Source organism: Eumetopias jubatus, unplaced genomic scaffold (genome assembly GCF_037043125.1).
Source record: "Eumetopias jubatus isolate StellerSeaLion01/CBP00866 unplaced genomic scaffold, mEumJub1_p1.0 scaffold_4, whole genome shotgun sequence".
In the NCBI taxonomy this organism is placed as follows: domain Eukaryota; kingdom Metazoa; phylum Chordata; class Mammalia; order Carnivora; family Otariidae; genus Eumetopias; species Eumetopias jubatus.
In genome coordinates this window covers 34780946-34794045 of record NW_028274810.1, presented here as the reverse complement: position 1 = coordinate 34794045, position 13100 = coordinate 34780946, and the positions used below count along the sequence as shown (strand labels likewise).

The window sequence follows — 13100 nt, the reverse complement described above, 5'->3', positions numbered from 1 at the left end:
ACAATTTTCAAATTTTCTCTTAAAACAAAATGGGGAATTTGGGTTGTCTCTGCTTTTAGTTTTCAGGGGCTTAGATGCAAACCTACAGCAGCTCTACGACCCCGAGACTCCCTTCTCGGGGTTAACGTGACCCACCCTCCAGGGAGCCCGGCCGAGCTTCCGGCGCGCCCCGCGACTGAGTCGCGGCGATCCAGGAGGGGTCGCTGTTCCCGCGATAACCTCTGAAAAGGCTCCACCCCGCGGCCGGCGCCGGCTTCCTCCGTTCGAGACCCCGCCCCACACGGCGGATTACCAGTTGGTCAGTGGCCGGCACGCCCACCGCCGCTACTGCCGATGCTAACGCCCCACTCCCGGCGAAGCAGGCCCTGCGTCTCGGCCGCCGCCTCCGCCCGGGCGCGTGGCCCGCCCCGAGGCGCTCGTTCTCTCCCTTCGCCCCACCCTCTCGCTTCCCCCTCACGGAAACGACAGCTGCGGCGGCGGAGCTGGCGCCGCCTCCCTCCACCTACCACGTCTGCCCCCGCCACTCTCGCCCGGCGCCCCAGCCCGGCCGCGGCGCCTCCCCGCTAGGTCAGCCGGCAGCTCCGCCCGGCTGCCGCCCAGGATGAACATCATGGACTTCAACGTGAAGAAGCTGGCGGCCGACGCGGGAACCTTCCTCAGTCGTGCAGTGCAGGTACCGCGGTGGGGGGTTGGGGCGGAGGGCCGGCGACCCCCGAGAGGGCCAAGGAGGGGCCGCCCGAGGCGGCGGCGCTCTCCGCACCCGGCCTCACGGACTGGCTGGCAGGCCTGAGGCCAGAGGCCTGGCTGATGGGCGCGGCCTGGTGCCCCTCCGGGTCCGGCGGCCGTTTTCTGCCCACCTCCCGTTCAACCGCCGCTTCACCGGAAGCGAGTCGGGGTGGGAACGCTGCCGGGATTTTCCCCGGCCCCTGAAGAACATCTGGAGTTCGGCCCCGGGCCGAGACACAGCACCGCTCGCCTTTCTGGCCCCACGACGACGGTGCTGGTGTGGCCGCCCTCCCGGGGCGGGCGAGGGCCTTGAGAGTCCCGCGCGGTAACCGAGAGACAGACCTTTCTTGCACCACCCCCACCCTTTCCTTTCGTCTCCTTCACTCTCCCCGCGGAGTCCGAGAAGGAAGTTTCCTTTTCCTGCCTCTGAACCCAAAGAGCTGCCAACACAGTTCCTTCCAGCCCTCTCTCTCTCTCTCCCTGAAAGGACGGTCGCTGGGCTTAGGCAGTCCGCGGGTGAAATGCAGATCACCAGTTGGCGTCCTTACTCCGCCAAGGCCTTGGGAAGCCTGGAGTTTGGGGGTTCCCACTCATTCTCAAAATGGGAAGCACCGGCAGTAGGGCTTGGAGAGGGGGGAGGGGAAGACCGGTGTTTTGCCTGTTGTCAGGGTTTTGTGTTTCAAATACACTTTAAGGGGGAAATTTAGCTATCTCGCGGCATTCCACAAAGAAGTATCAGTCTGGGGAACTTGGACAGTTTTCCACAATCATCACCCACATTATGCCAACTAAGTTAAATCTATGAACAGATGTAAATTTCACAACATGAGTTATAAACAATCTGGTGTTAATGGCATAGTCACAGTAACAACATTCTCTTTTGTAAAGAGAAAACTAAAATAGTTTTCTAATATGCATACCAAACTGATACTGAAATGTAAATCAATTGTCCTGCCTTTATTACTATACTTGTCTCCTTTACCGCAATTTTATTGGTATAGTTGATCTTACATTGCACTGCTGTTGGCAAAAGAATGGTAGAACTAGAGCAAGGTAATAGCTGCCTAAATTGTGAAAAAACCGTCAAACATTTGCAAGGCATTTGACAGATTACCTACTATCCTTTCTGTAATTTTGCCAGATAGCTATTATTAACTCTCTTTTATATATAAGTAGCCTTAGAGAGGTTAAGAAACTTGATTAACTTGCATGGCTAGTAAATAGCCAAGTGCTGTCTGATCTACTCCTCATTGGAAGCTGCTTCTCTTTTCCAGGGTAGGCATTGTAGATATAGAATAACAGAATGTTACAGGCTAGAGAGACTTTAAAGATCATCTAGTACTACAATCTGAGCATTTCAGTAATACTTAAGCAGATAGCACTTAAGGCATGGGAAATTCCATCTAGGTCTTGATTTCTCAGTTCCATAATCTGCATAGTGAGTAGTAAGCTAGCTGCCTTAACCCTCATCTCCCCATTCTCCATGAAAATATAAGCTATATTGTAAAGACATTGAGCTGTATGGTTAAAATAATTTCTTGATTTAAATTAACCTACTTTTAATAGCTCAAAGATGGGGAGCAAGAAGAATGAGTGCTTGAAGGTCTGAAATGAATTTGATTTGTGAGACTTAATGTTAACTGAAAAGAGGCCTTTGGTGTTTTATTGCTGATTCCCAGTGATTTTGTTTGCTGAGTGGAGATTTGACATTATAATGACACTTTTAAAGACAGGTATGTTTTCAGGTACATAATCCACAGTGCTTAAGTAGGGCAGGCACATGTACTAGAATTTGGTTTAAATTGTCGATAGACTTGATATAAAAAATCCAGCAAAGCTCTCAAAAGAGTACCCTAGATGAATTTTAATTACTCATTGTTTCAGATTCATTAGTTTTTAAAGTCTGTCCTAATCTCTTGAGCTATCAAATAATTTTCAGTATTAAATACTTTCATGCCTATCGATGTCTGCCTTACACTGTTTTGGACACTGGTGATACAGCAGTGAATAAGTTAACAAAACATCTGCCCACCTGGAGCTTAGAATCTAACAGTAAATACATCAGGTGATGGAGAAAAAGGCCAGAGGTGATAAGTTAATGGCGGGGGTGGCAGTTTTTGCCATGTTGTGTAGACATAATGATCATAGCAAGCCTTTCCAATAGGATCAAATTCCAAAAGACCTCAAGAAAGTGACAGTTCCAGTTTTTTAGAGGAAAAGCAATTTAGGCAGAAGGAACAAGTGCAAAGACTGAGGTTCTCGGGTACTAAGGACATCAGTTAGGGAGCTGTAGCCATAGGATAGGCAAAAAGTGGTATAACTTAGGTGAAAGTGATAGCAGGGAAGGTTCAGAATCTATTCAGTATTGCTTCTCAGATTGACTGTAGGGTAGGAAGGAGGTAAGATGAGTTACAGATGGCTATAAGGTTTTGGCTTGAGCCATTTACTGAAGAAGGGAAAAATTTCAGGAGGAACAGACTTCAGTATGTCTTTTTATATTAAGTCTGTATCTGTTAGAAATAGATTCTGAAATATTTATGTATAAACTATATCATGTCTGAGGATTGCTTTAAAATATTCCAGAAGAGAGAAAAGGGGAGTAGTTGAAACATTGATGGAATGTTGACAGTTACGAAGCTGAGTTTCAGTATACTATTATACTTTTGAATGTTTGACATTTTGCACAGTACTGTTGTTTTGTTTTTATTATTATTATGTAAGGAAAAAAATAATTCCAAAATGTAACATGTGAAATTTGGAATGTGTGGTAATTTTCAACAAAAACATTGCTTTGTCATTTTAGTATTTAGTCAATAACTGAATTTCCAGTCTAAATTGTGTTGACATCAGTACAGTGTCAAGTGCCAAGTTTCATGCTAAGAATAGGGTAAGAGCTATGCCAGTTACTCATAAGCAATAAGAACAGTAGGAATGGAATTTAGCTTTCACATTTCTAAATAATTTCTATTCAAATCAAATTATACCTTAAGGAACAGGCCATTCTTTGGGTGGCCAACTGCCATATCTTTTTTCATTTTACTTAAAAATTTTTAGGTTAACAAATAAACATTCCCTGTTTTAAATACAAATGGGTTTCATCATTCTCTTCTCACTCATAAAATCTGTTTATATGCCTTACAACTTTGAAAGAATGTTGAGGTAAAAATGTATAATGAATAGATATATTCATTCCTTAACAGTCTGTTTGGGTGCTTTTGTTATTCTTAACTCCCTCAAAGTAATAGAATACAAAAGCATCAGGTACTTTGTCCTCCATAAATTGTTACTTTATTAGTGTCTTAAAAGCCATTTATTTTTAGTATCTGTCTTTTTGGTCCAGACTCCTTAGTTGAGCATTACATACCCCTTTCCAGCCTTGTTTTTTCTCTCACTCATATATAAACACTGTATTCCTATCAAATTATTTTTTAATTTCCAAAATACCTTGTACTTTTCTAACTCTAGACTTTTTGTTCATACAGTTAAACTCATCATGAATGTCCTCTACCCCCTCCCTCTTTGTGTAGTCTTTCCTTTCCTCAAGATAAAACTTAAAAGTCCATCTCAGACCACAAGAGCTTGATGTGAACTCCTGTGGCATTTTTCAATTCTGTATGATCATGTGGCATTTTTCTTCTAATAAACTGTTATGTAAGGTCCCTCGGAGCTATAAAATTCTGTTTCTCTATGGCTTTCCCATGTTTATTAAGTTTGTATATACTCTGTTTCTTATTCCCCTCTCACAGTATCTGACAGTGTTCTTTTAAATTTTTTATATCATTTCAACCAGGCAGGGTATCCATATGCAAAGTTTACTCTTTGAATCATTTAGCATGTTAAATAATTTTGTTCTTTTTATTAGTATTTTTTGTAACATTGTATCTGCTGAACTTGAAGTTGACTAATGCCAGTCTAAAATATTAAACTGTTTAATTCAATCTGTATTTATTGAGTACCTCCTAGGTGCTTGGCACTGAAGTACAAAGATGAATGAGACTTAGTTGCTGCCCTCAAAGACTTCATAGTCTAGCCCCATTTTGTCATAATTACTTTTTCTTTGTAGTAAATATCCATTTTTTGAAGTACTATTCTGTTACTTCATTTGATAAATGTTTCAAGTGGACACATTTTTACTTCAGAATTGATATTGAAGCAAAACTTTGCTCACCATCTTTAAAATAAGAACATACACTTTCCAAAACGAAATTTCAACTTTAATTACTTAGGAGTTTCATTTTAATTTTAACATTTCCTTTGAACCTAACTACTACATAGTTATACTATGGACTTCATGAATGCCAACTGTTTTCTGAGGGGGGAAAAAAGTCTTTAAAATTTAGTTGCAAGCTTGGCTTTCATCTCTGATTTAATTTAGCAAACAATGGTGTGTCTAACCTGGAGAGGTAAAGATGAATATGATGCTGCCCTCAGCTAACTCCTGTTAGATCCTATCTGGATGGAATTCCAACTTGGCCAAACATTGGTCCAAGCCCTTTTGAAATCCTGTTTCCTTTATGGAATTTAAACTGTAACAACTTCACCATGTCTCTCAAATTCTAATAAACAAAACATATCACTTTCAAAGTCCATACATTTTCTCATTATGTAAAAACTTTGCATATTTACTGTTACCCAAAACTTCATATCCTTTGGTGTTAATTGGTTTTTAATTTAGTAAACTACTAGATAGAAGATGGTTTGTTAACCTGATGTTAAAATAGTCATCTATGAGCTTAGAACAGTAGTTCTCAGTCTTAGCTGCACTTAAAGTTACCTGAGGAACCGTTACAGGCTATACCCCAGTCTAGTTAAAATAGAATCTTTGGGGTTGGATTTGGCATCATTGTTTTTGAAAACTCCCCAGGTAATTCCAAAGAGCAGCCAAAATTGAGAATAAGTTGAGAAGTATCTACTTTACAGTTTACTAACACATTATAATCAGAATTTGTGTTATACATTTTTCCCCCAAGAAGTTTAGATAACTTTTAAAATATTATCTCACCCAAAGAATTGATGATGAGAGTTCATAGTAAATAGATGTCTTTCATCACAAAGCCTTTTTATTTGTTGTCCTTTTCTCTTTGTGGTAAAGCATGGTATAGAATCCAGGCTCCATGTTTTACACTGTAGGCTATATGCCTATCCTGTAATAAAGAAAAGATTACAGTGCCTGGCATAATGTGGCTGACTCAAAGACAGTCCTTTCCTTAAAGCAGCGTTTAGAGAAAATATATAAAGAGAGGGGATTAAGTTTTCTGTTCTCATGTCATTTTACTGTATTACTAAGGAAATAATTATGAAAGAACTGTACATCAAATTATGTCGTGGAGAACATTGAATTTGGATTTCTGTGACATATTCTGACTTTCATTGTAGGTTGTTTTCACAAAGATTTTTATTAAAACTACTAAACATTAATTAAAATGCTTAAAATCAACTATAGTTTTTAACAGCTGTTAGGAGACTACAAACAGTAATGATTTTGGACTTAAATATGCTGAAAACTAAAAGTTTTAAGAGTAAAATTTTAAATTTTTGGTATTTAAGAGAAGGATTTTTAATTTTTTTTTAAAGAAAGAAAAGGTCTTTTGTCTTTCTCAGAAGCATACCATTATTATCATTTTATGTTTCTTAAGATCATAAAATCCTTGATGGCAAGAACCATGTCATGTGCTGCTTCTACATCTCACATATAATAGAAGAAAATATATACCCCATAAGTATTTTGATTAACAATTGAAACCTAAATTTAGTTGATATAACTCATCATATTCTATAATAGATGCTTTGTTAAAATGTATTAGAGAAAAATGTATGTATTAAATGGTACTGTATTGTTAACTTATAATATGTCATACCTTCGGATTAATGATGGAAAAAAAATCCTTAAACCCCCACAATAAAATCATGGGAGATACTATGTCTTTTACAGTTAGGTATTTAATAAAATTTAAATGTGTAATTTCAACTTAAATATATGATAACATTAGCAGTGTTTTTTTGTACCCCCAGCCTTTTTTGTTCATTCCAGATAGGATTAAAGTTACCCTTAATTTGATAGTTACTGAATACATGTAGGAAGCTGAGGTGGGCTATAAGATCCATCTGACCAGAGTGCTATGAACAAAGACACAGGGGCAAGGAAGAACTGAAATATATTTGTATAATGGTAATAGAAAATGTTAATTTCTTGAAATCAGCAAGTATTTACTGGAAGTCTTATAGTGTAATGAGACTATGATTGAATAAACATGTGAAATTGAAACATGACACTAATACCTTAGGCAAAATGTTCATCAATAAAGTTTTGATTCTTACCTACATATTATAAAGGGGGTTTTTTGGAGTGTTTGATATAAAATGCACAGCTTAGTCTATGGCATTTTCTAATTTATACTATGCCCTGATACTGTTAAAAATACAGAAGTTTAAAAAAAGTTCTTATAAATCATCTTATTGAGAAAAGAAAACGTTAAAAACAAAAGATAAAACAAGACCATATATAACATACTGCACAGAGTTAGGTAGAGTAAAAGAATAGCAACTGTTTTTACTCTCAGAAAATGCAAGTAAATATCAGACTTTATTACTGGTACTTAATACACTGCTCACGTGGGCTTTCCTACAGAACTGCTGTTTTCTAAACTGGTTTTTTATAATCAGACTTTATCTCACTCATTCTTAAGCATTCTTTATATTTTTGGGTTTTGTTTTTTGCCCTTCTGAACTAAAATACTAAAAACCTCCTTATAGTGTTTATGGGATCTTACATAAGTCAGTTTATTTTATTTCTTGCTCAGACTCCTAAAAAATGACATGTTGCAAATACTGAGCTTGGCACTGTTACACTTTCACACTCTGTCTTTTCACTAAAAAGCAAAGTATTTAATGAAAGATACTATAAGGTAGTATAATGAGAGTCATAGAGAAAATAATTAAATAATTAAGCAAACGGGCCTTCTCCTGACCTGAAGTTTTCCAATAATTAACTTTCTAGTTAACTTTCTGAAATATTGGAGAAAACTTGCCCTGAAACCTAACTTGTGTTAGATAAACTTACTGATAAACTACTGTTTATAAGTTGCTATTTATAAACATTTTTAAGTAATTTCTAGCCCATACCTCTAATTCCAATGTTTCTAAAACATCTTAAAGTTGTTTTTTTAATTTTTTTATTAACATGTATTATTTGTTTCAGGCGTACAGGTCTGTGATTCATCAGTCTTATACCAATTCACAGCGCTCACCGTAGTACATACCCTCCCCAGTGTCCATCACCCAGCCACTGTTAGATAAAGTTTAACATGATTTTATGTCCTGAAGAAAATAGGCCTGTAAGTTTATATTGTTTAGATAATAGTTTTCATTTAGCTCTCCTGTAACAGCAGCCATGTCTTCTAGTTCTTAGCGGAGTTCCTTGCACAAAAACTGACCTACCAAATACGGATTTTTAAATTATGAGTCTGTGGATTATTGTTTTAATCTGTTCTTGGTTGTTAAATATAAGGACTTCTATAAAAAATTAACATGTATAAAAGTGGTGCTAATGAATCTTCTAGAAATGAAACTGGAAGATAAATCATCAGAGGACTCTCTACCCTTCCCTTAGAATCCCTCATTTCTTATCATTCGCTCTCAGGTCAGTTGTTACCTGCTCAGAGAAGCTGTTTCTCTAACCACGCGCATCTCACACTCAAACTCCTCTTCCCCCCCTTCCAGGCCCAGGTTGCACATCGCTGTCCCCTTGAAGCCTTCCCTGATTCTCCTGTTTTCCCCTCTCCCTGCAGATTAAATTCTTCCTTCCTCTGTACTCAAATTCATTAATTCATTCAGTTAAATGTTCAGTCACTCAAGAAATAATAGGACCCCTATTCAGTCCTCTGTCCACTGTCTTTTTATCTTTATTATCCTTATTATCAAATTACTCTTTGTTGTCTGCCCCATTAAAATGGGAGCTTCCTAAGAGCAGAAACCTGTTTTTTCTGGCTGCTGAAACCCTTGTGCTTAGGATAGTGCCTGGCACATATGAAGGTGCTTAATAAATATTTGTTCAAGGAGTGAATCAAATAAACAAATACTCTTCATATAAGTAGAGCTCAGATAAACAAACAAATATACTTTCTTATTAAGGTGCAAAGTTAAGAATTTTTCTCTACTGGTAGATCATCCTGTATAGGTGATGTTCACCTGGGTATATTCCCCCTTCTCTTTCCCTTCTGTTGGTTGCTTTACCTAAGAGAGAATCTAGTTAACCATTAGAGGTAGACTTTGAACATGTGAAATTCTAACCTATCCTTCTGTAGAGATCTATAGCCTCAAATCTTCAGGGATCTGTAGAGAATACCACAGTTCTCTCTTAAAAGTGAAATTGCAGTAGTTACCCAACTGACCTTGGCATCAGGGTTTTGATCTTTTGCCCAATGCATCTCCTATTCCCATCCTCAGTTACAGTACACTGCAAGACTGTGGGCTTAGGCAATAGCTTTGGAAGTGCTATTCCCCATTCCACCCACTGGGTGAGGGCTTGGCTACAGGCCAGTCTCAAAAAGACCTAAGGCCTTACAAAAGCTATTGAAGCATTTATTTCTAGCCCCTGAACAACACCTTCAATGAGGGGTTGTAACCAGACTCTAAGAATAACATTCTAGAGGACTTTTTAGCTAAAATTGTTAGCTGATAATCAACAGAAAGTATTAGACCAATAAGAAGGATGCTAAAAGAAACAGATAATAAAACTCAGAAAAATGGAGCAGCAGAAGATATTTTAAAGAAATGAAAGGGAAGAAAAAAGCAAGGTAAACGTTATATTCTGTTAGCCAGAAATGGGTCATGACTAATGAGTATAGAATTAGTGCTAGTGATATGCCTCTGTTATGATGGGAAAAAGCCACATATTCTAGAGGAAAAATATACATGATAAACAGCCTGAGTCATCACTTCTAGTATTTAAAAGTCTTCAAAAGTCTCCATAAAATCTACATGGAAATCTTTTTACCTCTTTGTTCTTGTATGGGCAATGCTGCCTTTCCTGAAAAACCAACACACTTAAGGTCATAAAAATTGTTACACTGAGTATATTTAACTACATATTATGATCTTTAAAAAATGCTCCTCCATAGTAGGAATAGTATATGTTCCAAAAGTTGGTCTGTAAATCAATTGTGGAACATATCCTGAAGAAACAAATGACGGTTTCCCAGAACATCCCATAAAAGCCTATCTAACTAGGTGTGATTAAAGTGCCGTTAATACAAAGCCACATTAAACATAAGCGGCCCTTTTTTAAATTCAAAATAATAATTACCAGGCACTGAACAAAGTGATTTACATACATACTCTTAATTAATTCTCAAAGCACTGTATGTTATGTATCGTCTCCCTTTAATGATAGAAGATACCTAAGAAAAAAATATTCAGAAGCCTGTTCAGGTCACAGAATTAAGCAGTACAGTAAGGATTTGAATTCAGCACCAACTGACTCAAAGTTCTTACTCCTTACCACTATACTATCCTACCTTTAGATGTAAGAAATATTTATATACTTTATATACCAGGCAGTATATAGATTCTCTGCAGAGTTCACTCCATCTTAGCAGAACTAAGGATATAACCTTAAGAGAAGGTCAGCTTGGGGCACCTGGGTGGCTCAGTCGGTTAAGCGACTGCCTTCAGCTCAGGTCATGATCCTGGAGTCTCAGGATCGAGTCCCATGTCGGCCTTCCTGCTCAGCAGGGAGTCTGCTTCTCCCTCTGACCCTTCCCCCTCTCATGTGCGCGCTCTCTCTCTCTCTCTCTCATTCTCCCTCTCTCAAATAAATAAAATCTTTAAAAAAAGAGAGAAGGTCAGCATAAGTGCCACAAAAGAGGTATGGATAAATTGCCATAGGGGCAAAAACATTCAAGGCAATGGTTCACAATTATTTGTATGTTCGGGATTGTCTGAGTTTGAGTTTTTTAATTATTGATATAGGTTCCTAAAATGTATTTGAGGTATATTTAATTTTTTTTATAATTAATAACAGTTCACAGAAGAAAAGCTTGGCCAGGCGGAGAAGACAGAACTGGATGCTCACTTAGAGAACCTTCTTAGCAAAGCTGAATGTACCAAAATATGGACAGAAAAAATAATGAAACAAACTGAAGTGTTATTGCAGCCAAATCCAAGTAAGAAACTTTTTACCTTTGTCTACCTTATCGACTAATCTGATTAAAAGATACCATTAGTAGTGTTTTTTTGATGTAAAAAAAAAAGGTTTTGATGGCTACTGGAAAAGTTTTTGGTTTGTGGCTTTCAGTTGTATGGGTTTTGTGTGTGTGTGTGCGCGCGCGCTTTTGGTGAAGAAGAGGGTGATAAACACTTCTTTGTGTACCCTCTAACAAATTGACTAATTGTGTTTTCCATGCCTTTGTAGAATCCTTTTGAAAATTTCAGGGAATGAATTTTGTTTTTGAGAGAGAGAAAGAGAACATAGGAGTGCCCCCTCCCCCCGACTCCTTGAGGGTGAGGGAGAGAGAGAATCCTAAGTTCAGGTGGAACCCAACGTGGGGCTCGATCCCACAAAACTGAGATCATGACCTGAGCCAAAGTCAAGAGTCAGCACGTAATGGGCTGAGCCAGCCAGGCGCCCCAGGAGTAGCTTTTAATTTTAAGAGTTAGGAAGGGCTGTGAAAATAAATTAATCTTCCTTTTCATATGGAGGAGAATTGTCCCCAAATAATTAAGGGAAAATTCTATGGAAACTTTACATAGTTACCAATTATTTATGTTTATGTTGTTTGATATTTTTACATAAATTATTCCATTTGATTTTTAGACAACTGTAAGGTTTTTCAGATCACCCATCTCAGTAATTTATCAAATAAGGTGCACAATTGTTTATTAATTGCAAATCACAAGTTAACATTTTATACAGTGTAGAATAGCTAATGAGAAGTGGAAATTGAACTAGAATCTGGTGCATCAACACCCCGTCTTTTCACCCTGAGCTTTACATATCAAAACTGAAGAACAAAGGCAGCAGCAAATGCTTTCCTTCCCATTTTCCCCAGTGTTGTGACCATGTTGTGAAATGCCATAAGCTCACTTTTAGATACTAAAGTTCCAAGCTTTAAATTTTGTTGCTATTCTGTGAACCTGAAGCACTATACAAAACATTAGTGATTGTGTACCACTTTTACACTTTGAGTGAGGCCTGTTGTCTTTGGGCACCATGTGGTATTTCTTACTCATTTAAGACTACTTCAATTATATACCAGGGCACCTTAAAAAAGTAGTAGACATTTTTCCTTATGATCCTTGTTCTATCCAGAGTTCTTCACATAAGTAGTCTGTTCTACATGTTTTTCTGAATGGCAAACTCATACACAACTGATAAACAGGAATTTCATTAGTATAAAGTTACAATGGCTCATATAATACAATTTTAATTAGTGTTTTAAGTCTAAAGTAGTAAACAAAATTGGATTTTTTTGTTTGTGCTCTGATTATAAAGTTACATAGATTATGAGTGGCCCCGCCCAAACCTCTTCTTCCTGTAAGCCCTGTAATTTTTACGGTATGATTTTCCAGAACCTAGGGTTTTTCAAAAATATATATTGCATTATAGCAGTATTGCCCATATATTCTTTTAAGATTTTATTACGGTCCATTGCTGCCCTATTGAAATGAACATTTACTTAAAGTATGCCAAATGTTTTATTAACTGAACAAAGTCAACATAGGATTCAACTTTAAACTTTTGACCAAATAGGTAGAAATGCACCAAAGCTAAGAATCACTCTCATAGTCAGAAAATGAAATTCTGAAATGTAATTAATATCTTTTAAATGGTTATGTTTTGAACTGACTCATTTTGGTTTGAACTAATTTAAAGGTTTTAAAAGTCCTGCTTAAAAACTTCTGATGCTGCTCCAGAGTCTACCACATAAACGAGTATTATTCCAGTAGCCTATTTTATGTATTATAATTAATGCTTATGCTGACTCCTCAAGTGTTTCTGTTACTGGTGCAGTTCGCTTTTTAAGTTTCCAGTGCACTGTGTAAAACTTCCACTTGTAGAGTAATTATCTGAGATGCTTAGAAGGAACCTTTTTTTTTTAGCTTCTCTTTAGACTATACATTTGATTTATAGTTAATCATTATTCCTGGAAACTGATCTTTTTCTCATTTGTCTCTCACATACCTATTAGGCAGCTGTGTAAGTGTGAATATTTTGTATATTGCACTAACCAAGCATTTATTCAGATTTTACTGATTATTTTTTCCTTTCCATGCATACTAGCATTCTACTGTTTCTTTTAACCTGTCTCATATTTTAACGAAATCTTTTGAGTGAATACATGCTGAGAGATATCTATATATCTTGTATTTTAAAC

General features: G+C 37.6%; 1 protein-coding gene across 1 annotated transcript in view; it reads left to right on the top strand.

Annotated features, from left to right (window-relative positions):
- The first annotated feature begins 340 nt into the window (after positions 1-340).
- Positions 341-13100, top strand: part of SH3GLB1 (SH3 domain containing GRB2 like, endophilin B1) — a 34685-nt gene continuing 21925 nt past the window's right edge. Inside the window, exons 1-2 of the mRNA XM_028102460.2 lie at positions 341-673; positions 10748-10889. Coding sequence (XP_027958261.1) covers positions 602-673; positions 10748-10889 — 214 coding nt within the window. The 5' untranslated portion in view covers positions 341-601. The remainder of the gene's footprint in view (positions 674-10747; positions 10890-13100) is intronic.